General features: G+C 41.8%; 9 protein-coding genes and 1 non-coding gene across 10 annotated transcripts; 6 read left to right on the top strand and 4 right to left on the bottom strand.

Annotated features, from left to right (window-relative positions):
* Positions 1-450: 450 nt before the first annotated feature.
* ATP1 (F1F0 ATP synthase subunit alpha) lies at positions 451-2,097 on the bottom strand (the record flags this gene model as incomplete). The annotated part of the gene is made up of 1 exon (XM_022821388.1): positions 451-2,097. One exon carries the CDS (start codon positions 2,095-2,097, stop codon positions 451-453), a length of 1,647 nt encoding a protein of 548 aa, XP_022677754.1.
* A 1,687-nt stretch (positions 2,098-3,784) lies between these two features.
* Positions 3,785-7,264, top strand: ATH1 (alpha,alpha-trehalase ATH1; the record flags this gene model as incomplete). The annotated part of the gene is made up of 1 exon (XM_022821387.1): positions 3,785-7,264. One exon carries the CDS (start codon positions 3,785-3,787, stop codon positions 7,262-7,264), a length of 3,480 nt encoding a protein of 1,159 aa, XP_022677753.1.
* Positions 7,265-7,546: 282 nt separating this feature from the next.
* On the bottom strand, positions 7,547-7,619 carry KLMA_R702. Its single transcript has one exon. It is a non-coding gene; the product is annotated as a tRNA-Phe (tRNA).
* Positions 7,620-8,270: 651 nt separating this feature from the next.
* YOP1 (Yop1p) lies at positions 8,271-8,932 on the top strand (the record flags this gene model as incomplete). Its single annotated transcript, XM_022821386.1, has 2 exons — positions 8,271-8,321; positions 8,429-8,932. 2 exons carry the CDS (start codon positions 8,271-8,273, stop codon positions 8,930-8,932), a joined length of 555 nt encoding a protein of 184 aa, XP_022677752.1.
* A 262-nt stretch (positions 8,933-9,194) lies between these two features.
* APL4 (AP-1 complex subunit gamma) lies at positions 9,195-11,618 on the bottom strand (the record flags this gene model as incomplete). Its single annotated transcript, XM_022821384.1, has 1 exon — positions 9,195-11,618. One exon carries the CDS (start codon positions 11,616-11,618, stop codon positions 9,195-9,197), a length of 2,424 nt encoding a protein of 807 aa, XP_022677751.1.
* Positions 11,619-12,234: 616 nt separating this feature from the next.
* On the top strand, positions 12,235-15,624 carry ECM21 (Ecm21p; the record flags this gene model as incomplete). The annotated part of the gene is made up of 1 exon (XM_022821383.1): positions 12,235-15,624. The coding sequence occupies one exon, from the start codon at positions 12,235-12,237 to the stop codon at positions 15,622-15,624; it is 3,390 nt and encodes a 1,129-aa protein (XP_022677750.1).
* Positions 15,625-15,747: 123 nt separating this feature from the next.
* Positions 15,748-16,389, bottom strand: SFT2 (Sft2p; the record flags this gene model as incomplete). The annotated part of the gene is made up of 1 exon (XM_022821382.1): positions 15,748-16,389. The coding sequence occupies one exon, from the start codon at positions 16,387-16,389 to the stop codon at positions 15,748-15,750; it is 642 nt and encodes a 213-aa protein (XP_022677749.1).
* A 544-nt stretch (positions 16,390-16,933) lies between these two features.
* Positions 16,934-18,373, top strand: RTG3 (Rtg3p; the record flags this gene model as incomplete). Its single annotated transcript, XM_022821381.1, has 1 exon — positions 16,934-18,373. One exon carries the CDS (start codon positions 16,934-16,936, stop codon positions 18,371-18,373), a length of 1,440 nt encoding a protein of 479 aa, XP_022677748.1.
* A 609-nt stretch (positions 18,374-18,982) lies between these two features.
* NTO1 (Nto1p) lies at positions 18,983-21,151 on the top strand (the record flags this gene model as incomplete). The annotated part of the gene is made up of 1 exon (XM_022821380.1): positions 18,983-21,151. The coding sequence occupies one exon, from the start codon at positions 18,983-18,985 to the stop codon at positions 21,149-21,151; it is 2,169 nt and encodes a 722-aa protein (XP_022677747.1).
* Positions 21,152-21,347: 196 nt separating this feature from the next.
* On the top strand, positions 21,348-24,239 carry SEA4 (Sea4p; the record flags this gene model as incomplete). Its single annotated transcript, XM_022821379.1, has 1 exon — positions 21,348-24,239. The coding sequence occupies one exon, from the start codon at positions 21,348-21,350 to the stop codon at positions 24,237-24,239; it is 2,892 nt and encodes a 963-aa protein (XP_022677746.1).
* Between the last annotated feature and the right edge of the window lie 152 nt (positions 24,240-24,391).

Raw genomic sequence — 24,391 nt, 5'->3', positions numbered from 1 at the left:
TTTAGGATAGTGTATACTTTCTATAGCAAACCCAAATAAACTATCACACCGTCAATTAGAACCTCCCGAGAGATGGAAAGATCCGAAGATCTGCACTCCGAGAGATTGGCAATGTAATATTTGGATTTGATATTCTTCCTTGATTGTTGTTAAATGATTCAATTTTGAAATAGAGAGAGAAAAAAAAAATTGTATTTTTATAGGATAAACTTGATTCACTTTTTGAAAATAAAAAGAGAGCTTTCATATAGCGTAATCTATGTATATGTAAAAGGAAAGTAAGTCCGTATGGATATACTCGCTAGAAAACATGAAATTCGATGCTGCTTATGGTGATTGAAATGCTCTTTTCCATTAATGTTGAAAGTAAAGTTTATCGCAATCGATGAATATTTTTTCCTTGTTTAGAATTTTTTTTTTACGTTTATATTTGGACGATCATTAAATCATTTAGAAAGTAGCAACAAAGGATTCGGTGGCAGCCTTCAATTGAGCCAACAATTCCTTGGACAATTCACCCTTGTCTCTGATAGCGTTGGTGATTTCGTCGTGGTTAGCCTTCAAGTAAGCCAAGAACTTAGTTTCGAATTCGGCAATTCTGGATAGTTCGATGTTATCCAAGTAACCGTTAACACCAGCGTAAATCAATGGGACTTGTTCTTCAGCAGCCAATGGAGAGTATTGGTTTTGCTTCAACAATTGGGTCAATCTTTCACCTCTAGCCAAGGTTTGCTTGGTGGAAGCATCCAAATCGGAACCGAATTGAGCGAAAGCAGCGACTTCTCTGTATTGAGCCAAGAACAATTTCAAGGAACCAGCGACTTGCTTTAGGGCCTTAACTTGAGCGGCGGAACCGACACGAGAGACGGACAAACCGACGTTAATAGCTGGTCTGATACCCTTGTAGAACAATTCAGCTTCCAAGAAAATTTGACCATCGGTAATGGAAATAACGTTGGTTGGAATATAAGCGGAAACATCACCACCTTGGGTTTCGATGACTGGCAAAGCGGTCAAAGAACCACCACCGTTCTTTTCGGACATCTTAGCAGCTCTTTCCAACAATCTGGAATGCAAGTAGAAGACATCACCTGGGTAAGCTTCTCTACCTGGAGGACGTCTCAACAATAGAGACAATTGACGGTATGCAACGGCTTGCTTGGACAAATCGTCGTACACGATCAAAGCGTGTCTACCGTTGTCTCTGAACCATTCACCAATAGCGGCGGCGGTGAAAGGAGCAATGTATTGCAATGGAGCGGCTTCAGAAGCAGTAGCGGCGACGATGATAGAGTACTTCAAAGCGTCGTGTTGTTCCAAGGTTTGGACCAATTGGGCGACGGTGGATCTCTTTTGACCAACAGCGACGTAGACACAGTACAACTTCTTGGATTCGTCAGTACCGTCGTTCCATCTCTTTTGGTTCAAGATGGTGTCCAAAGCGACAGCGGTCTTACCGGTTTGTCTGTCACCGATAATCAATTCTCTTTGACCTCTACCGACTGGGACCAAAGCATCGACGGACTTCAAACCAGTTTGGACTGGTTCGTGGACAGATCTTCTTGGCAAGATACCTGGAGCCTTGACTTGAGCTCTGGATCTACCGGAAGCGTTGATAGGACCCTTACCATCAATTGGGTTACCCAAAGCGTCGACAACACGACCCAACAATTCTGGACCGACACCGACATCGACAATCTTACCGGTTCTCTTGACAACTTCACCTTCCTTGACCAATCTGTCAGAACCGAACAACACGATACCGACTTGACCAGGTTCCAAGTTTAAGGCCATACCCTTAACACCGGAGGAGAATTCAACCAATTCTTCAGCTTGGACGTTGTTCAAACCGAAAACTCTGGCAATACCATCACCAACAGCCAAAACTCTACCGGTTTCGTTCAAGTTGGATTCTTCAGAAACACCTCTGATTCTTTCTTCCAAGATGGAAGAAACCTCGGTTGGTTGAGCCTTAGCAGAAGCAAATCTTCTACCAGCAACAACCATAGCTGGTCTAGCGACCCTGTTCATGGATCTAACCAAGTTGGCAGCAACAACAGATCTAGAAGCAGCACGAATAGCAGAACGAGACAACATTGTTGTATTACTTTATCTTTTTACTTTCCTTTGTGGTTACAGCAATAAGAGCACTCCTCTCTCTTAAGTATGAGTCCTCAAAAGCACGTCGGATAGTCTAACGATTGCACAAATTATAAAACAACCAAGCAACCAGGCAATCCCTTTCACTAAATTAACTCTTTCTCTCTTTCTTTATAAAGTCCTAAAGTGATATTCAATATATCTAATTTGTAAAAATTTCTCTCGAAGAAAATATATCAAATTTTTAATCTTTTTTTTTTTTTTTTCAGGCCCAAAGAAAAAAAAAACAGTGTGTGCTGAAATTTTAAAACAGAGCGTATAGATTGGTTAGCGAGACGTCCCCTGGATAGCAGACAAGATGGGTGGAAACAGCTCAATTGGCCCACTGTAGCGTGCGTATGGGTTGTCCTGGCATATGTGGACACGCTCCTGAGACAATTGGGCGCCAAAGGGGCTAGGTGTGTAGGTATATAGATATAAAGATGGGGGAATTCGTGCGTACCTGGTTGGCTGGTCGTTTTTCGTGATGGGCGTCGTTTTTGTCGTAGTTTAGAAAACAGCGACAACAACAAGAGAAGAATAGCTGGAAACAGGGAGAGAGTGGAAGGGGAGAGATGCGATTGGCGCGAGTATATGCTGGTCGTGGAGGGGCAGACTCTGGGTATCGAACGACACGCGGAAAGCCTGTCTTTGGGCTTTTGCTCGGCCATGATTGTTACTGGAGCGTTGGTTCGGGCCGTATATGATGATCAATCCCAGCCAATCAGAGACGGCTACTCTTGATTTGGGTGCGTGTTTTTTTTCAATTTATTTATTTATTTATTTTTTTCGCTTTGGCAGTGAGTTTGTTCCAAACTGCTCAATTTTTCGACGTTTGACTTTCTGGCCGGGTAAGAGCGAGACTCGGGGTGGCACGCGCGCGCTCGCGCGGGAACCGAACCCGATCCCAGCATAGATACTGATTGGTTCGTACAGAGGGATATGTCTGTACATCCATCGGGCACGTATGCCCATGGGGGACGACGGACCGTTGGAACCTCACCTCGCCTGGGACCGGAGCGGAGAGGAGACTAAGGGGGGTAAAGGGGGAATGGGAAATTTCTGGAGATGATGGTCACGTGGGACGGGAAGTCTAAAAAAAAACACCCAAACGGGGACCGAATTGCTTGCCTGCTTGCTAGCTTGCTTGTTTTGTTCCCTTCTTCTCGGAAAATAACATGTGCTTAACTCCGTTCTGTGTCAGTCGGGGATACTAAGCGAACTCTCGTGCCTCTGACGTCTTGTCTTGCCTCGTTGCGTTGCCTCTAGAAAGGTGGGGAACATCCAGACATTTCTCCCTTTGTGTAAACTCGAAAAAAAGTATATATTAATACGCAATACTAGAAACCTCGCGGCACACAGTATGTTCCGTAAAGGGTTTTTGATCGCTTACTCGTTTGTCGTTCAAACGGTACACCACACAAAGTTCCAGCTAGATGATATCTGATCAAAGGGCGAAACTGAGCTGAGAAAATTCTAAAGGTATATTCAATTCATTCCTTGGACTCCCATCTAGTCTCCCCTTATTATTATTATTATTACTATTTTGACTTTTCATTTTTTTGGATTTTGAGTTGAATTTCACTTTTTGCATATCTATATTTAAACTGAATTAGACGCCGAGCTTTTTTGTTTTTTTATCTCAATGATAATAATACCACTGGTCGTACTGGTATTCACGGTGCTTGCACCAGTGTACTTCTATGTCACTAAGCCAGAAAGCTCAACACATTCGCTATTTCCAGAACTCGCTCCCGCTAGAATAAGCTGGCCTTTTGCCGGTACATGTGCTAGTTCTAGCGGTGGAGAAGAAGATCCGCTCTATTGTCCAGATGCGTACAGGAAGGCTTCGGAAAAGATGTATGATCTTTTGAAGGATAACGAATATGCGTTTTACGATGAGACTTCCGAAACTTTGGGAAACCTTTTACTTTCGGAAAATACCTTCTCGCGACAGCCATACGTTGCCAATGGTTATATCGGGTCGAGAATTCCAAATGTGGGGTTTGGATTCGCCTATGATGCCATCAATATCTGGGTTAACGACTCTGCCATTCCTGGAGCACTAAATAACGGATGGCCTCTAAGGAACCAACGGTATGCTGGTTCCTTCGTTAGCGATTTTTACTCTTTGCAGGAAAAATTGAACTCGACAAACTTTGCAGAGTTGGATAAAGACGGTTACTCCACCGTCATTTCGTCCATTCCGGATTGGACGGACTTATCCATCATGATTCATAGGGGTCCTGGAGAGCATAATGTCGAGTATATCAACCCGACAGACGTCAAATTGGACAAGATTACTGATTACATGCAAAATTTGTCGATGCGAGATGGTATTGTGACGACAAAATTCGTTTATGACAATAATTTATTTGTCACAACAAGGACTTTGGCCCACAGATCTATCTATCCCTTGGGTATCGTTGATATGGAAATCGAACTCCTGCCTCAGGCTACAGAAAATGGCCTGCACGAAGCATCTGTTGAATTGGAAATCTGTGATACTTTCAACTTCACCACCTCGCATAGAACCGTTTTGGCAGATTTCGGCCATGACAAAAAGAATGAGGGTATATACATGATTGTCGAGCCCGAAAACGTCCCATATTCCAACGCATCGATGTTTTCATATTTCGATATACCTTCTAGAGACGAGTATACCGTCGCAAAGACAAATGACTCGGTAAGTCAGTGTACAAGACGTGTACTCACGACAGACTCACGCGAAAATAGCACTTTCATTGTACGGAAGTTTACCGGCATTGTTTCGTCAGAATACGACAACAACAACCCGGAGCATATGTCAAACTTGGAACGCGCTACCGCGGTGGTGATGGAAAATAAAGGCGATTATAAGAATTTGCTCAAGATGCACAGAGACCATTGGAAAAGACTTTACGCTGATGCTTCCATTGAAATTCCCAGTGACGGATTGTTAGAAATGACAGCAAAATCCTCGATTTACCACTTGTTGGCAAATTCAAGATCTCATAATGTGTCGCAAAGTCGCGGTTTGCCCGTACCTCCCTCCGGATTGTCGAGTGATAGTTACGGTGGTATGGTGTTCTGGGATGCTGATGTCTGGATGTTGCCCGCACTACTCCCATTCTTCCCTGAGATTGCCAAACAGATGAGTGCTTACAGAAACGCTTCCTTGGCTCAAGCAAAAGAAAATGCCAAAAAATATGGATTGCAAGGCGCAATATTCCCCTGGACTTCGGGGAGATTTGCAAATTGTACATCTACGGGGCCCTGCGTTGACTATGAATATCACATAAATGTTGACATCGCATTAAGTTCTCTGTACATTTACATGAGTGGGGAAGAAGACGAAGAAAAATCGGAGGAGTATCTAAGGTATACCACTTGGCCGTTCATTGAGAATGCTGCCAAGATGTTTACCGATTATGTAAAGTGGAACGACACTTTACAACAGTATACGACACATAATTTAACAGATCCGGATGAATTTGCGAACCACGTTGACAATGGTGCATTTACGAACGCTGGGATCAAGAGCATTATGGGATGGGCGCATGATATCGCTAATCATTTGGGTTTAGATCCAGATCCCAAGTGGACTGAGATAGCGGAAAAGATTCATATACCAATATCTGACACCAACATTACTTTGGAGTACACAGGTATGAATAGTAGTGTTGACATTAAACAAGCTGATGTCGTATTAATGACCTATCCATTAGGTTATTTCACAGAAACTTCGCAACCGCGTAATGCCATTAAGGATATATACTACTATTCCGAAAGGCAATCTGCTTCAGGTCCTGCCATGACTTATCCTGTGTTTGTAGCAGCCTCAGCCAGCTTGTTGAACTCGGGCTCTTCTTCCCAGAGTTACCTTTACAAATCTGTGGTGCCATACTTAAGATCTCCATTCGCCCAGTTTAGCGAACAATCCGATGATAATTTCTTAACGAATGGTTTAACCCAGCCTGCTTTCCCGTTCCTCACTGCAAATGGAGGTTATCTTCAAAGTATTTTGTTTGGATTAACTGGTTTGCGTTATTCTTATGAGGTTGACAAGGATACCGGAAAGATGCACCGTCTATTGAAGTTTAATCCAATTAGTTTGCCGATGTTCCCTGGTGGCATAAGAATTAATAACTTTAAATATATGGGCCAAGTTTTGGATATATTGCTCACTGATAATGAAGGTATCATTAAACACAAAAAGGGTAATAAGAGTATCTTAATCAAGATTCCCGACAGAGGTGACATTCCAGACGTTAAACCTGATGAGTATACACAGATCAATGGTACATCCGTTAATGTTAAAAGGGCTGTTCCAAGCGGCGAATCCTATCACACAATTGAACCTGGGACCGTTTTCAAAACACCTTTGTACAATCCAAAACGCAACATGGCAAATAATATTGTTGAATCGAAGCGTGCAACTAATATAACGGTGGGCGTTCCAGGTGATGTGGCTGTGTCTGCTATTGATGGTAACAATTATACTCATTGGCAACCTGCAAATAAAAAGCAACCGGGCCGTATTTTAATCGATATGGGTAACGGAACGGCAAATGAAATCAAATCTGGTAAAATCCTTTGGGGTAATAGGCCTGCAAAATCCTTCTCCCTATCAATATTACCGCAATTTGACCAGATAACTCAAAATATGACAAGTGTATTGTCGCAACCAAGCAGTCACAATTGTAGCAACGATAATGGTTGGGATTCCAATTCCAATTGCAAATATCAAGAAGAAGAAGAAAATATTGACGCTGCAATTAAGGACGTTTTTGAATGGTATGGTATGGATTTACAAAGTGTTATCGAAAACTATCCTGAGCTATCAAATGTTAGCATGGGATTCATCAAGCTAGTAGATCACTACAATGTGACGCCATCTTATCCATGGAAAAATGTAAACTCGACAAGAATTGAATTAACGTTAGGAAATGAAACTAATTTTGTCGTTGATTACTCTAAGGTTCCCGAATTGAATTTAAATAATAACCTCGGGGTCGATCTTCAAAGTAAAGATACCAGATGGAGAAAACCTAGGTTTGTTGTTTTGACCGTCTTTGATACATATGATGATGACGATGAAGTGAAGGGCGCAACCATAAAAGAATTATCTTTGTTTGACAACTAGATGTCAAGTTAAAAAAAAACAAAAAAAAAAAAAAAAAAAAAAGAACCTGCATAGTAAATTAGGTGGCTACTTCCATTTGTTCCCACACTAAGACCCAAAATTCATACCCAAAAAAAATAATTCCATTGCATTGTGACGAGGTGGCTCTTTTCAAAAAGAAGAATAAGCGAAACCTACGTAGAACTAAAGTAACATAAAATAATAAAAAAATTATGTCAAGAATATGTATGTACTCTTAATTTTAGGTTAGTTTGAAAAACCAAAAAAAATACAAAAAACAATTGCTGCTTCTGTGGATCGAACACAGGACCTTAAGAACTTCAGTCTCACGCTCTCCCAACTGAGCTAAAGCAGCGAACTGTTGTGTTTCTGTAACATTTTTATTCTGTTAATATCTTTTGTGCTTTGCACATGAAGAAGACACAACCTAAGACAAGAAGAGGTTTTGCTATGGTCAAGACGGAATCATGGGAGAACCGATTATTAACATTTCGGCCAGCAATAGTATAATCTATTCAGTTCTAACTATATAGTGGAACCGTGCTGCTATCTTTCAACAATACTGGTGGAAGTAGCATTTTATATAGTGTGATTCCGTGGCATATTGGTGTCGAAATTTTTAGAGTCATTGTCCTCGAAAGAGGACTTATTTATCCATATGTCGATCAGAGCAAAACTGTGATTCATTAAAGAATATAACAAGCTGAACTTCAAGGGTATTATTTTATGTAATTGCCTTCCAAAAAGGCACAAGCTACCATGGCATATCATGCCGAGAGCAAAATGGGGCAACTGCTTAGAATTTGCCGTTAAATCAAGTTTCTAATTATTTTTGATGCTGACACCTTTTACGGTATGAAGTGAAAAAGTTCGGGATTTAAAGGGATTCACCTTACTTCTATTTAAGAAGGGATAAAGTAATGGGACGTAAATTGTCTGGTGAAGCAGATCATTTGAAGATTGAAGAGAAGCAGTACTAAGTTAATCAACGACAAATCAACAAACAATGGTTGACTATTTGAAGTTTTTCAAATCCTCTCTGAAGGATGTTGAAAAGGTATGTTCATATGATAAAGTGGCTTTTCTTGAATTCTGAATGAAAAACTCTACTTCTACTATCCTCTCTAAACGACTGGTACTAACCAATAAAATCGATTTACACAGAATTTTGGTAATAACGAAGTTATGAACACTATTGAGAAGAAGACGAAGCTCCCAAAGTCCTACATTATTTATGGTTCAGCAGCTTTATACTTCTTGTTGATTCTCATTAATGTCGGAGGGATTGGTGAAATCCTGGCAAACTTTGTCGGTTTCTGTATTCCAACCTACTATTCTTTGAAGGCTTTGAAGACCAATACGACGAAGGATGACACTCAATTGTTGACCTACTGGATTGTCTTCTCCTTCTTGTCTGTGATTGAATTCTGGTCCAAGGCGATTTTGGCGTGGGTTCCATTTTACTGGTTCTTCAAGACTTTGTTCTTACTGTACATTGCAATTCCTTCACTAGGAGGTGCTCAATTCGTCTTTAAGAGAGTTATTGAACCTCTTTCAGACAAGTACATGCCTCTGGTGGAAGGAAAGCCAGAAAATTTGGCCAAGAAGGTGGAAGAGGCTGCTAACAATGCTGCTAACAACGCTAAAGCTTCGGGCTTTACCCGTTGAGAGAGAGAGAGAAATATGTAGCAACAATTTTTTTTGCTCAAAGTTCCTCTTTTACTTACCTACTACCCATTTATCCTTTTTTACTACGTCTTTGATTATTTTATAATATCAAGAACCCTTTTGATGAAACTACCAGTTATCGTTTTATAAGTTTACAACTGTAAAAATAAAAAAGTATATAATATATGCAGAGTAAGATCTCTATATCTTTGTATTCTTTTTTTTTTTCCTTCTTTCCTCATCATTATCATCTTCTTCGTCTTCATATAGTGACATCGTATTTATGATCAAATTGATCTTCATTGGAATCGATGTTCAATTTTACTCTTAGTTTCACTTTACCGCCTCCCAAAATCTTTAAGCTCTGTTTAGCCACCTCATTGGAAGCAAGTTTATGACTTGATAGTGGACCAAATTCTGCCACTTGAGATTTGGGCACGGCAACTAAAATCTGTAATGAGTTTATGTTCTTTTTAGCCCTCAAGAATAAACTCAACTCTGCAAGTCCACTGGACACAGAGCCAAATTTAGAAAAGACTTCAACAAACTCAGAGCTATGAATTGAAATAGCATCATTTGGTACATTGATGATAGTTTTTGTTAAAATTGGTGTTGAATGGACGTTGTTTCCATTGTTTTGTGGTACTTGAGAAGACAAATCAGATAAGCCACTCAACAGATCATTAGATGTTTTGACCGGTTGTTGAGGATTCGACGAAGAGTCTGGGGTGGATAAATCACCTAGTAAGTCGATCAACAAGTCATCTTCTTTCTTTGCAGGCTTTTTCGCAGTTGTTTGAGGTGCTCTGCTAGTGAAAGATTTGACAGCCGAAGCATCTGGCAATTTTTTATGAAATATTGGCATCGGTTCTAATAGGGCAGCCTTAACAGCTGTTGGTTGGTTAAATATGATGTCATATTGTACTGCCTTAATTTGGATCATGAGGTTGACGTTTTGCGTGTGACTCTTGATGAGCTGTCTTAGTCTCTCGATTAGCATTGGTGTTTGGATCTTGATCGATAATTTTAGTGCTGCCATTAAAACGTAGTGTATCACTGTAGTATTGTCACGGTGCAAGCTGTCTGATTCATATAGATAGTTTGTGAGGGATTCTTCGGACGATTTTCCGATGCCTAAGATCAGGTCACCGTATTCACCAATACACCATATGCTGACCATTCTCCAGGCCAAATTTTCGTCTGGCTGGCCGGAGGAGTCGTTTTCGAGAGCAACATTTACGATATCTGCAACGACGTCCTTCTTATGGTCGAGATCGGAAGTGTTGTTGATCATGATGAGGGCGTCTGTAATTTTTTCTACTGGGATGAATTGGCCGACGTATTTGAGCACTTTAACTATGACGTCTAGTTTCCACTTGTCTTCGGAAGCGTCTAGCATATCGAAGACGAGTATTAGCTGGTCGACACAGTAAAGAATGAGGGGTTTGTCGTTCTCACCGGATTTTTCCAAAAAGGCCAAGATCTCAGCGACCAATTCTTTCATGTTTGTCGGGTTCAAGAGGGCGAACGTCATTTCCAGTGCTCTTTTCTTGATGGAGACGTCTGGGTCGAAGATACATTTGGAGATGAATTTCCTATGTCTTTGCACGGCCTGTGGTTCCACGGACACGACGTCCAACAATGCGTTTAGGGACACGTATTTGATATTGCAATCTTTGGAGGCGACGAGGTTACCCAAGACGTTGACACCCAAGACGCGCAATGCGTGTTCAGCTTTGAAGGAAAAGATTGTGCGGACGGCCTCGTATAGGACCGCGGTGTTGCTGTTGGAGGAAGTTGGAGTGTAAGTAGCCACCTGGGTCAATGCGTCGAGCAGTTTATTTTTTGCTGGTTCGGTTTGCTGTGGGAAGTTCTGCAAGAACAACCGCAACGTTGTCATGAGCTCGACCTGCAGGAAGGGGTCGAGGCAACCGCCGGCGCTGTAGTGGGAATTTGCGGACCCGCCTCCCAAGGTTAGACTGCCCAATTTTGCCAAGAGGTCTGGGATCAAGTTCGACAAGCTCTGGATGATGTCGTTCAAGTTGTCGAACTCGTACTGGGCGCTGTGGATGAGGATGGCCTGGATCAACTTGTTGGTACCGATGAGGACACCATGGCTGATGGAGTCCTTTGACCTGAGCATTTTAGCCGGGTATGGCGCGAAGATCTCTAGCAACGAGGCGTCCTTGGAGATCAACTTTGCAGCGCACACGAGCGCCTTCTTGAGCAAGAACGAATCCCTCGAATGGTCCAAGATGTTCTTGATGTCCGAGTATAGGTCTCTGGCCAACTCGGGCGACGCCAACGCACCCAACGCGTTCATGGCCAACGACACGACGTATCGCGACTGGTGGTTCAAGTCGTTGTTCAACAAGTTGGTCAAAAGCGTCAAGAGCTCCTGGTTCTCGTCGAGCAAGAGGATTGCGGCCAAGTACCCCATTCTCTTGTCGACGAACTCTTCGGACGCGATCAAATTGATGCATTCCACCTGCGCGAAATGCGTTTTTTCCCCCAGAATGTACAAGTACAACAGCTTGTGGATGTACTTGCGCCTGCGCTCTAGCGAGATGTGGTCATCCTTGAGCTTTGTGCGGATCTTGGCCGACTCTTTCGTGATAATCGACCGTTCTTCGGCGAGCGTCTTGGCCGACCTCACGTCCTTGATAAACGTACGCAACGAGCCCATCGTGCAGTACTACTGGTATTCAATTGAGTCTACTTGTGTTCGGTCCACTATCCCTATCGCTATCACTATCTAGCTGTGCCCTGTGCTCCCAGCCCTGTACCCAGTATCATGTACCAAGTTCCAAGTTCAATCAATGTATAATTATAGCCTGAGCGTGGAGGCCCTTTGCCATGTCGAAAGACGAAAGGCGAAAAACATTGGATTTTCGGGGGGCAAAGTTGCGCCCAGAAAAGGTTTGGGGGCTACTTTGCCCCGGAAATGTTTCGGGGCGAGATCGTGTTTTCCGGGGCAAATTTACCCCCAGAAATACGTTTCTGGGGCAACGTTTTTCGGGGCAAGAATACCTCCCCCAAAACCCAGTTTCCGGCGCAATCTCCCCCCAAGAACTCCAAAAAAAAATCTAGAAAAAAAAAAAAAAAAAACCGTTTAAAAGAGACATGGCTGGCTGAAAGTAGTCAGATACCAAGGGGAAATTGAGAGAAAGAAGAAAACATCTACGGAAAGTATCCGGGTTTAGTGAAAAGAGGGCCACAGGAGATAGCAGGCGATAGCAAGCGATAGCAGGCGATTACAACGACACGAGATAGCGCTAGGGTAGTGTGTGTATGGGCACAGGATGTCATTTTTCAGTGCGCACGAGCATGGCAAAGAGAGCGGCGATTCGAGACGAAAGTCGAAGTCTGGGATCAAGCACGCGTTTGCGTCTATACTAGGGGGCCAGGGCGGTGGGCATGGAGGTGGTAATAGTGGGGATAGCAGTAATAATAGTAACAATAGTAATAATAATAAAAATAATAATCATAATAATCATCATAATCATAGTCATAGTCATAATGGTAACAATAGTAATAATGGGAATCATGGCAGTGTTGGGAGGTCGCATAGTCACAGTGGAGCAGCATCGGCAAGGACTAGTGGATCATCGATGGTTCGTAGGTCGAACAGCAATGTGCAGGCGCCGCCATTGGGGCTCGCGAGCAACGTACCTGGGGGGTTTGGTCCGATGATGGCATTTGGGTCGCCGTATCCGTTGTATGGGAGTCAGGATTACGGAGCGCCGCAGAACGAGCTGGCGACGACGTCTGATGATGAGACTGAGAACGATTTGGACCAGTACCGGGGGGCCAGCAGCTTGCTGGAGTATTCTTTTGGGCCGGAGCTGGACGCAGCGGACGGGGGCCCTCGTTCAAGACCGTTTTCTGTCATTAGCGATAGCGATATCGAGGAAGAAGGCGGCGGCGGTGCGAGCGTCGATTTGGACGAAAACTGTCTCGGGAGACGCATCACTCGTGTTTCCACAGCACTCAGCGCGGCTGGATCGCAGATGAGTGGGGCTTTGGACTCGAGCAGGAAAAGAGCGGCCGCTAGAGCGTACTTGCTGAACTACTTGGGAGAGCGCGGGTTCCTCAAACCAAAGCTGCTCTCGTCGAAAAACGGCGTGAGCTTCCACGTAGCCACGTCGGGCGACACCGTATTTCTCCCCACCGTTTCGCCGTCCGACGACGAGTACCTGAACCATTTGAACTGGCTAGATGGCGACGAAGACTACTACGACGGTGGTGGTGCACCAAACTCGTCGAACCCGGGCTCAAGGCCCCGGATGGACCACAGAGAAAGCCAATCGACGATATCTGCATCCACGCATGGAGCCAATAACAACGACAGCAACAACCTCCACAACACCCACAGCCACAGCTCAAGACCACAGGACGCTTCGTCCCCGTCGCTCGATGGTGACTCCAACTCAGATAGCGTCCCCGCATCTGTGCGCGAAAGCGGCGGCGTCCCCTACAACATTGCCGTCATCATGTCCCTCAAGACGCCAATGGAACTGTCCAGTCTAAAGGCTGAGCTATATTCAAGAATCAGAATTTATTGGAGCAATGGCGTGCCCCCAGACAGATCAGAAAGCGAAGAATACTACACAGGCGGCCAGCTACATTGGGACTTCACCAACGAGAACTACAACTTGTACGTCGGGTTCTCATCCGCGGACCAAGAAATGGTCATCGCTGAAAACACACAGAACATCTTCCAGTCAAGGGTGTTCAGCGACATCCCCGAGTTCGAGGATAGACCCTACTTAAAGAAAAGCAAAACCAAAGAGGACTTTCTGAAAAAAGTAAACGCAGCGTCTGAATTCTCCACAAATTCGTTCCAAGCTGGAGATTACGTCTTTATTGTTCCTGTCGTCTTCGACAATAATATTCCTGAATCAATATACCTGCCTTCCGCAAGGGTAAGCTACTACTTCCGCTGTGGAGTCAAAGTTATCAATACTGAGTCAGCAAATAATACCGACAACGATTCGTATAAGAATCAAAACAGCGACAGCGCATTATCTGGAAATGGCTACAACAGCCCTCACGGATCTAATTCTGATCTCAACAATGACGATTCAAATCCACCCTCTTCCACTGGTGATAGTTCGGTCAGCCATTTCAAGTTCGGTGGCTCAAAACTTTTCAAGAAAATGAAGGGTCATTTGCATATACAAGGAGGGCGTTCCATTACAAAGGCAGACTACCAACGGCTAATCTATAGCCGCCTGTCCTTAAACCTCATCAGAACGCCTCCTATGAGGTCTATATCGACCGCAGATAAGCCTATATATATCAATAGGGTGTGGACTGATTCCCTCTCCTATGAGATTTCATTTGGACAAAAATATGTTCCCTTAGATGCGGATATTCCTTTAAAAATTAAACTCGTGCCCTTAATCAAAGATCTCTCCATAAAGAGAATTAGAATATGTGCCATTGAAAAGATCACTTACGTGTCTAAAAATCTAGAGTATGAGTTCGATCAGGTTGACCTGGTAGCCAATGATCCATACAGTCCTTACTATCAAGAATTTGCTTCCAGGAGAAAGCCAGAGCGTGTCTTCCCACTTTTGGAAATCAGAACACGAGAAAAAGGTGGGAAAGCGATGAAAGAAGAGGTGGTTGAAAACTGCATAGGTGATAATTTGCTTTCTTACTCCTCTTTCAAGGATAGTGAAACGAATTCAACCGTTAATATGGTTGAGGCTTTGACAGTTGATACTAAAATTAGGTTCCCCAAATACAAGGTTCTCAATAAGAAGATGGCAAGAAGTGTTCCGCCATACGGTATAGATGAATTTGTTCAACAGGACTACATAAAATCATCTGGAAACTCTCGTCGTGGCAGTGCTGCATCAGGTGTTATTGATTTTCTTGCTGGACGGAGATCTCGTAAGGACTCCTCTGTCACCGAGACTAATGTGGCAGTGGCCAAAAACACAACAACATTTAGAGTAAACTCCAATCATAAAGTGTTGAATCATACGCGTCTGAATGAACCTAAACGGGGTTTGTATGTCACTAGCATCAATTCCAGTCATATCAATGTGAAGCATAAATTGGAAATCATGCTAAGAATCAGCAAGCCAGATGAAAAAGATCCTGCTAAGCAAAGACATTTTGAAGTCTTAATCGATACACCAGTTCATATTGTATCGGAACTTTGTACTTCAGATAACCTTGAGTTACCTACTTACGCAATGGCCACCATGTCAGACACGCCATTCGCAGGCACCATTTCCTTCGACGAACCGTTACCAAGCTTTGAGCAAGCCATATCGGTTCCTAATTCTCCTCGGATGTCCCCTATAGGGAGTCCACAATTACGTGCATCTTATGATCCAGATGAGTTATCTATTCAGCAATTAATGCTTTCTCGTGCATCAACTCAAAACTTTGATGATGCTTCTTCGCAAGCCGCATCGATGGCAACAAGGAGGTACAGTAACATTGACGAAATGATGGGGAATCGCAACCAGAAAAGTGGTAGATCTCCAAGTCTGAATCAAGGCACAAACGTTAATTCAGGTTCAAGTCCCACCGTTACCTTCAAAAATGCATTCGTGGAAACAGGTGCAGATATACCTTTAAACTCGGAGGAGAGTCTCAACAGTGGCAACACATACGAAGAGGCCTTGTTGTCCGATGATGAGCCGCCAACCTATGAGGAGATCACTTCTTAAGTCTGTGGAAACTGTTATAGTACATATAATATTTAATATAAAATATATCTGTCTGTATATGTGTGTGTTATTACATATATAGATACATTGTATGTGTGGAAGTTTTGTATTCGGTCGCTTTTGTTAGATGCGCAACACGCCACGAGCTTGGTTCACACCAATTGAACTGATCATCCTTAGCCCTGCGCCCCCGAATGGGAAATACGAAACTGCATAGTAGATAACAGCAATCAATTCTAATACAGCACAAGGAATGGTCAATAGAGTGCTTTTGGTAAACGCAGCAAAGTATATGGTCATGAAGCATGACGTAAAGAAAAACACAGTGAATGGCAACCGTTCCCTTGATGTCAAATGCTTCATGTATGCAATGGGTCCTTGCAAAACCCCAAACGCCAAAACGAATAATAGCGAACCCATGGACCAAAGAAGTCCGAACTTTCTAGGTTGCACTGCTAGTACTGGGAACAAAAACACACAAATGGTAAAGCACGCTACCGACCCCAAAACAAAGCATACAAATAAAGATAGTCTTTCTGTCCTACTCAATGAAAACCACTCCGGTTCTGGATTCGTCGTTAGATCCTGCTGTGTTAAAGGTAGTCTTTGGTAAACATCCTGAGCCCTTTCGTTTATAGAATCCGCCCAACTGGCAAATATCGTTTTAGCTCCCTCATTGAACCCCTGTGAATGGTTATTTCTCGATTCATTCCACCTATTCAATGAATCTCTTAGATTGCTCACGTCAGAATCATTCCCACTCATACTTGCTTATAAACTCTATAGTTACAGATTAGTCCAAAGAAGGGAAGGAAAAAAAGTCAAAGGCAAATTGTTCCCTGAATCTATCTCAATACTAGATTCTCTGTGGTTTCTTCTTGAGATATTTCCTTGAACCGCTTTGTATCACTTACTCCTTCTTTCCAAAGATCAGCTGGATCTAAGTTTTAGTCAACGTTACAAGAAGGGTCTTCGCCTTTTTTTTTTTTCTACTTTATTCATAAAATAATGATAATTGGAAACATTACAGAAAGAGTTCTTCAAATTAGTGCAATATGGGCAACGTTTTAGGAACGGAGAGAGAGAAACAGGCCAGTGAAGCGTTGAATTGCTAGTTTTGTAGTAGTCTGCAGTGTTGAGCATTGCATTTTCTGTTTGGTGCTCCTTTTTGTTTACAAAATCAGGGACTTTAGCGACTTTTATTCGGAGGTAGTTCAGAATAACAGGAGTAGTAATAATATTAGACAAGTTGGATAGAAATACAGGAGGATTTCGAGAAGAAAAATCGGTTTGATCAGTGGGTACAGGCATGGATTTTGACGCTGATAATCTGCTAGATCAATTCTTACAGCAGAATGCTCTAGCTCAGCGAGGGTCGTCCTTTGGGACGGGTTCTTCTCATTCGCAAACTCCGATTCCCATGACTATTCCGGGATCTCATGACGATGGGAACTCGAGCGTGGAAGGGAGAATGGGTTTGAGAATGAACAGTGGGGTTGCGGGCGGTATGGGAACTAACGTTGATGTTTCGGAAGGCATGAGCTCCTCTGTGTCGACGATTTATGCTGAACAACAGTCTAGGCAGCAAAGTATTTCCGGGAACCAAATAGATGCCGGAAACATTCCCACAAGTTTTATGGACGAGTACGTTTCGCTGTCTAATAATAATAGGCCAGGGCCAGGTGGTCCTGGTCCTGGTCCTGGTGGTGCTGTCGGTAGTGTTGTTTCAGATGTAGAGAGAAGAGGGCATCCTGCGTTCGAACATATAAACCTTGACGAGACTACTAGGAATCTTTTTGATGAGCCGATTTTCCAAGACGGTTCACAAGCTACGGATGACCTGGCCAGTAGCTTCAACGACGATTTTGTGTCATCGTTGGGGTCTAGTATCCATAGTGATCTGATGACGCCAGTGTCTTCATACCAGCCCCATCCGTTAAACTCGTTTGACTCACATTCGCTGAGTCAGATGTCGTCCAGTTTGAGGTCTCCTTCTACCAGCTACAGGGGCACTTCACAATTGTCTTCCTCGCTCAGAAGCAACAGAGGAACGTCCCAGCAGTTCCCAACCAGCAGCAGCTTGGCCTCTACTCCTAAAGAGCTTACTGGGTCCTCATCGTTGGGTCCAGAGGAGAAGATTCGCCGCAGAAGGGAGTTCCATAACGCGGTAGAGAGACGTAGACGTGAGCTCATTAAGGCTAAGATAAAAGAACTCGGAACTTTGGTCCCTCCTACTTTGCTTCATTCTAGCGATAATGGCAAAAAGGTAAAGGCAAACAAGGGTACTATATTGATGAAGACCATCGATTACATGGAGTTCTTAAAACAGGTGCTGGAAATTCAAGAAGCCCAAAAGGAAAAACTAAGACAAAGGGTCCATCAACTCGAAATGAGAAAACAGCAGCTAGCAAACGCTAAAGGGCATCACCAGGAACACCACCATCAACACCCACAAGATAACTATCACCAGCACCACAATAACGAAAGAAATGAAAACGCAAACGTAAATGTAAATGTACATCTAAACGACACAGAAGATTACACAGCAAGGATCATAGATGGCAGAGCATACCCAGCGCTCTTAAATGAAAGGCATGATGATACACAGACCCATGAATCAAACCCACTACATGACGATCTTCAACAATTTTTGTCCGGTATATTAATGGAAAACGAAGATAACAACAAGCTAATGTTCAATGGGCATGACGAAAATCCCGTAGATATTTTATTAAAGTTCGAAGAGTGACATTATCTTCTCTCTCTTACTTTCACACATACACACACATACACAACTCTCATTTAAGCATAAGATTGGATTGCAATCTCTGCCATGAGTAAGTATAATATAATATATAATATATAATACCAGTGTAGCACATCAATGTAACGATAATGATTCATCCTCACTCGGTCTTCTCTTTTTTTTTCTTTGTTCAATGTCATTTCAGACCATCTTTTAAAATCTTTGCTTGGTACAAGACTTTTAGTCATGGAATATGACTATTTGGAAACAAAAGTATAATAATGGCAACTATTCTTCCAAAATGACCGGGGAAAACGGCCTATAGAACGTTCACCACAAAATATCTCCTAGTCTACAATACTCCACCATGTACAGTCTTACTTAGAGAGCTATAACGTGCCGTCTGCCTCAACTTCATTAAGTATATAGATTAACGTCATGGTCACGTGATATAAACTTTTCTCTGTTTTGAATATTATCAACGTTAAGCACATTTCGGTTGTATATCAATTGACAATAATAGTATACGATCGATGAGGTAGTGGTTTGCTTGTTTATTGAGGCAATTTATTGTAGTGACCAGGGTTATCTTAAGTAAGGGGAAAATAACTGATGCATACTCAGGAAGAAGCCGTTCGACTCAGAGAAGAAGTCAGCTATAAAAGATTTTATCCTGATTTAGATGTCAACGATGATGTTGTTTTCACAAAAGAAACTGGAGGGCCGGGCCAGATGGGCGGTGATGATGAAAATGCAAGCTTATTACAATATATGACGTCGTGGAAGCAGTTAATTGTGAATGATACAATTACGATGGAAAAGTTAGGTCCTCAGATTAAACATGCGGAGTTCAAACGTTGTGGGATCCAGATCTCTCAATTGAACCCTCAGGGAAGAGTCAACAAGCAATATCTTCGATATGGTTATGGCACGCAGAATGGCCGCTGCTGTGCTTTAGACAAGAAGACATACTGTAAAAAGACTGACATTCTTCTAAGACATAAAAACGAATATTTCGCAGACATTTCGCCTTACCAGGTTAATTTTAAGGTGGAGTATGATATGGATGAGCAAGATGATCTATTTCTTCGGCATTTGAACGAATCTTTTAGCAATCCGAGGAATAAAATTACCCATGAGCTGTTTGAAATAATAATAACAGTGCTAGAGAACGAGGCATTCCACCTCGAGAAGAAAATTCCGCCAAGAGTATCTCCAACTTCAACTAATGACACTCACGAATCTCATGCTGCTTGGAAGCATCATGAATTGTACGGCTCAGACGATGGTACTGGATACCCGATGGACCAACCGTGTGCTGTCTGTGGTGGGATAGAATGTGACAATTCGAATGCTATTGTGTTCTGCGATGGATGTGATATAGCTGTGCATCAGGAATGTTACGGCGTTGTTTTCATTCCAGAGGGCCAATGGCTTTGTAGACGTTGTATGATTTCAAAAAATCGGAAAATAGGCTGCCTCTTCTGCCCGAGCACTACAGGGGCTTTTAAGCAGACAGATAATGGATCGTGGGGCCATGTTGTTTGTGAAATTTGGATACCTGAACTATATTTTGGAAATTTGCACTACATGGAACCTATTGGTGGAATAGAAAACATTCCAAAAAGTAGGTGGAAACTTGTATGTTATATATGCAAACAAGAGGTAGGTGCTTGTATACAATGTTCGAATAAGAATTGCTTCGCTGCGTATCATACTACTTGCGCGAAACGAGCTGGCTTATACATGAATTTCAATGGATGCACCGTTCAGGAAGCAGCTTCGAAGAGTATGCCTCCGGGCGCATTTCTAGAAAGTTACTGTCATAAACATTCTCCAAAAGGGTGGAATGATTGCGAAGAAGGAATAAGGAAAACTAGAGAGTACTTTAAACATGTTAATGATCACGAAACTTTGCTCAATACCGTAGTTCCAACTAATTCGAATAATTCAACGCAAAAGACAACCAAAAATAAATGGAAAACCAGCAGGGGAACTCTAATAGCACCCCAGAAATTTGCCGATATAGTACAGATGATTTTAAAGAGATTTCATATACCAGAAACAGAACGTATCTCTTTTGACTTTTGTAAGTACTGGACTATGAAGAGAGAGTTGAAAAGGGGAGCCCCATTGGTGAGGAAGTTTAGCCCTTCTTCTTTGAATACATTAAGCTCCGAGGAGTTACAGGATCGTATAGCATTTTCAGAACTTCTTTTACAGGATTTGAACCAGTTGGAGGACCTAGCTTCAACATTCGTTGAGAAACATAAATGCAACGTTAAGAAAGTAGAAAAATCGAAAATTTGCTATGATATCGCTTTTCATCCGGTTCGTTACATACTAAGAGAATCGGTATGGGATAACCTGTCCAAAAGTTCATCATTTAAAACTTTCATGCAATTAGAAGAGTCTGCCGGCCTGGATATATTACGTCCAATTGAACAAAAACTTACAAAAGATGAATATGAATCTATATATGAATTTAAAAGTGAGGTTATCGAGAAACTTTCACATATTGTAGAAGATGGAAATTATCCAAGATTACTCACGATCACGGCATCCAAACTTTTACAAACTTTTCAATCATATATATGCAAGATAGATGGTATCGACATCAAAAGTTTGTTAAATGATGATTTCGATATAGACGAAAAGACACATAAAATAGAAGAGGTTGCTTGGAAAGGACGAAAACTTCTCATGAGGGAGGATTTGAGTGATGTTGAAGATCTATCTATAATGGAAGAAAGGCAACTAAAGGGCGCTTTGAGAGATTAAGCTGTATCCAAGTTCAGCTAGTTTTTAAAGTTAGTGTGCATTGATAGTATTTCCGGGTAACTTTATGTATATAATGTCATATCTAGCTTTATTTCGAAGTCATCTAAAGAGTTAACTTAAATGCATGATTACCAAGTATCTCAGAGGAGTCGATAATTGAGACGCTTTAGAAAACCATTCAGCAATATTTGACCCCATGGGATTGATAAAACATGTTCCATGTTGGTCTAACGTGGATGGTTTGGACTTTTTGTCCGTCAATCCAACAAGAGACGAAGTTTCCCATTATAGAGTTAAACTAGATGTAGATTCAGATGAGTCGATAGTGAAATTGAATACAGTCAAGGACTTCGGAAATATTACATGCCTAGACTATTCCAAAACGGATGACAAGATGGTCGCAGTGGGTGAGAAAAGTGGTATTCTTAGACTATTCAGCATATCGGAAACAGATGATGAGTACAACGGATTTGATCTTCGGGTTAGAGCTAAACAACAGCGGACCATCAACAGTTTAAGTGTAAACACCAATGGATTGATTGCCATGGGTTTGGAACGTAATAAACATGATGCTTCCTTACAGGTTTGGGACGTCAATTACCAAAGTACTGAATCCAATATGATTACACCATCTTTTTCATACTGTGTAAATGAAAGCATTGTTTCATTGAAATTTGTGGATGACACCAGTATTTTGGCGTCAAGTACTAAATTGTTGAAAGAAATTGATCTTAGAGTTCCTAACCCTGTATATCAACATCCAACTCGAATCTCGTATGACATCAAAATAAACCCTTTCAATCCATGGCAGTTCTCGACCTATGCTGATGATGGAACTTTAGCATTTTGGGATCGAAGGAAACTAGCAAGTATTTCTGATGATCCGGAATATTTAGAAGCTCAACCACTTCTTAAATTTGACAAACTTGTTGGCCATGGAGCGGCATCGAGAAAATATATGAATTCTTGTTTCCGTTGGTCACCTTTAAGAAACGGTGAGTTTTCGACTTTACACTCAGGTGCTTCAATTAAGCGCTGGAGGTTGGCAACGGTACCAGATTTACAATCAGGAAATGAGTTGAATGACTCCTTATTTGTTTCGACCGTCACTGATATAAAAACAACTTATGACCGTGTAGTCACTTTTGATTACATTCCAACCGAAAATGGGAAGACTAGTCTTCTTTGTATGCGGCAATCAGGGACAATATATCGGATGAATGTTGAACACGGATTTTCCAAGTCAAAAATTAACAATTACAATAGCATCATGTCCATCTCCGATGATAACAGCAACGCAAATGAATTAAGAATAACTGGTGAAGATGAAATATCTATTTTCGATAACTTAGATACTGGGTTACTGAATCTATCATTCGAAGACTTGGATACAGGTGATGATTTAGATTTATCAGATACAGAAGATAGAAACTCAGTAAACAGTCTTGAAAATGGTCATACAAGCGATTCTGAAGAGGTAAATGAGTATTTTATCGATGCTGAAAAACTGCTGCAGAATGATATCAGTTTCATTATGCGTAAGCGTGCTAGCCTCGGATATGGTTTGGACCCCATGAAAACTGTTGAAATGATTGATAAATCAAGGCTTTTCAACAATAACATTTATATTAGAAATACCTGGAGATGGATGGCCATAGCTAAGGCGTCCATTGACGATGGGACTATGGTTTCTGGTGATTTAGACCTTGGTTATGAAGGTATTTTAGGGATATGGAATGGTCTCGAAGGCCTTTCGAATCAGAATAGATATCGTTCAGGAGGAATGCTTACAGAAAAACAATTGAATAAAGAATTAGATAAAATTATCAAGATGAGAAGCAAGAGCAAAAACAAAATCGGAAATGTTTCTAGTCTAAGTTCCTCATTGAACTCAAAGAAATCCATTCAGAGAAAATTGTGCATGATAATAAGTGGATGGGATTTATCACCCGCAGACTATGAAGAAAAATACAAAGCTTTGATTGATTTGAATCATTATGAAAAGGCAGCAGCATGGGCCGTCTTTTTTGGTGATGTACAAAGAGCAATTTCTATTTTAGGATCCGCTAATAAAGAGCGTCTACGACTAATAGCTGCTGCCATTGCAGGGTACCAAGCATATAGTGAAAAACCCGGTGATAATGCATGGAGGCAGCAGTGTAGAAAGATGGCCGCCGAACTAGACGATCCCTATTTAAGAGTAATATTTTCTTTCGTTGCCGATAACGACTGGTGGGATATCTTGTATGAAAGTGCAATATCTCTCAGAGAGAGATTGGGTGTCGCTTTGAGATTTTTGAACGACACAGATTTGACGAGATTTTTGGAGAGGACTGCAACGACTGTTATTGAGAATGGTGAGTTAGAAGGTCTAATATTGACCGGAATTACGCCAAGTGGTATTGATCTCTTGCAATCATACGTGGGGAAAACAAGTGACGTTCAAACTGCTGCATTAATATCCGTATTTGGATCTCCAAGATACTTCAAGGATCAAAGAGTTGACGAATGGGTCGAAACGTATCGCTATATGCTAAATTCATGGGAGTTCTTCACGATGAGAGGCAAATTTGATGTTCTTAAAATGAAACTTTCTAGGACAAGCGATGGACGTATCAGTTCACAAGTAAAACCCCGCCAGATGTATTTGCAATGTTCAAAATGTAAAAAGAACATCAATAAAACCTCCGAAAGTTCGTCAAGCACAAATATGGCAAGGCATATAAGCCAAAACGTGAATGGCGCCAAAAAATTCGGCCTGAACAATACAAATAACGAAACACCGCAACAAAAACACTCTTGTCCACACTGCGGTACTTCATATCCAAGATGTGCTATATGTCTCTTGCCATTAGGAACTTCTAACCTTCCGATTGTTATCAATGGTACAACTAACTCTTGCGAAGTAAATATCGATCAGAACTCAAAGATCAACGATTTAACAGAAAGGAAAAGATTGAGAATGAATGAGTGGTTCAGCTTTTGTCTAAAGTGCAATCACGGAATGCATGCAGGACATGCGGAAGAATGGTTTGAGAGACATTTCATATGCCCAGTGCCAGGCTGTTCCTGCCTATGCCACCAATAAACTTTATTAGAACTGTCCAAGAGATATAAAAACAAAATTTTAATATCTTATGCTTTACTGTTTTAGTTTCTTAATTCAACTTCTTCCCCTTGTCCGCTAAATATATTACAATACATAACAATCCATGGACATTGAACATTACATAACCACTA

The sequence above is a fragment of the Kluyveromyces marxianus genome, chromosome 7 (assembly GCF_001417885.1).
Source record: "Kluyveromyces marxianus DMKU3-1042 DNA, complete genome, chromosome 7".
Lineage (NCBI taxonomy): Eukaryota > Fungi > Ascomycota > Saccharomycetes > Saccharomycetales > Saccharomycetaceae > Kluyveromyces > Kluyveromyces marxianus.
Note: the sequence above shows the minus strand (reverse complement) of the source record. Positions and strands in the feature narration are given on the sequence as shown.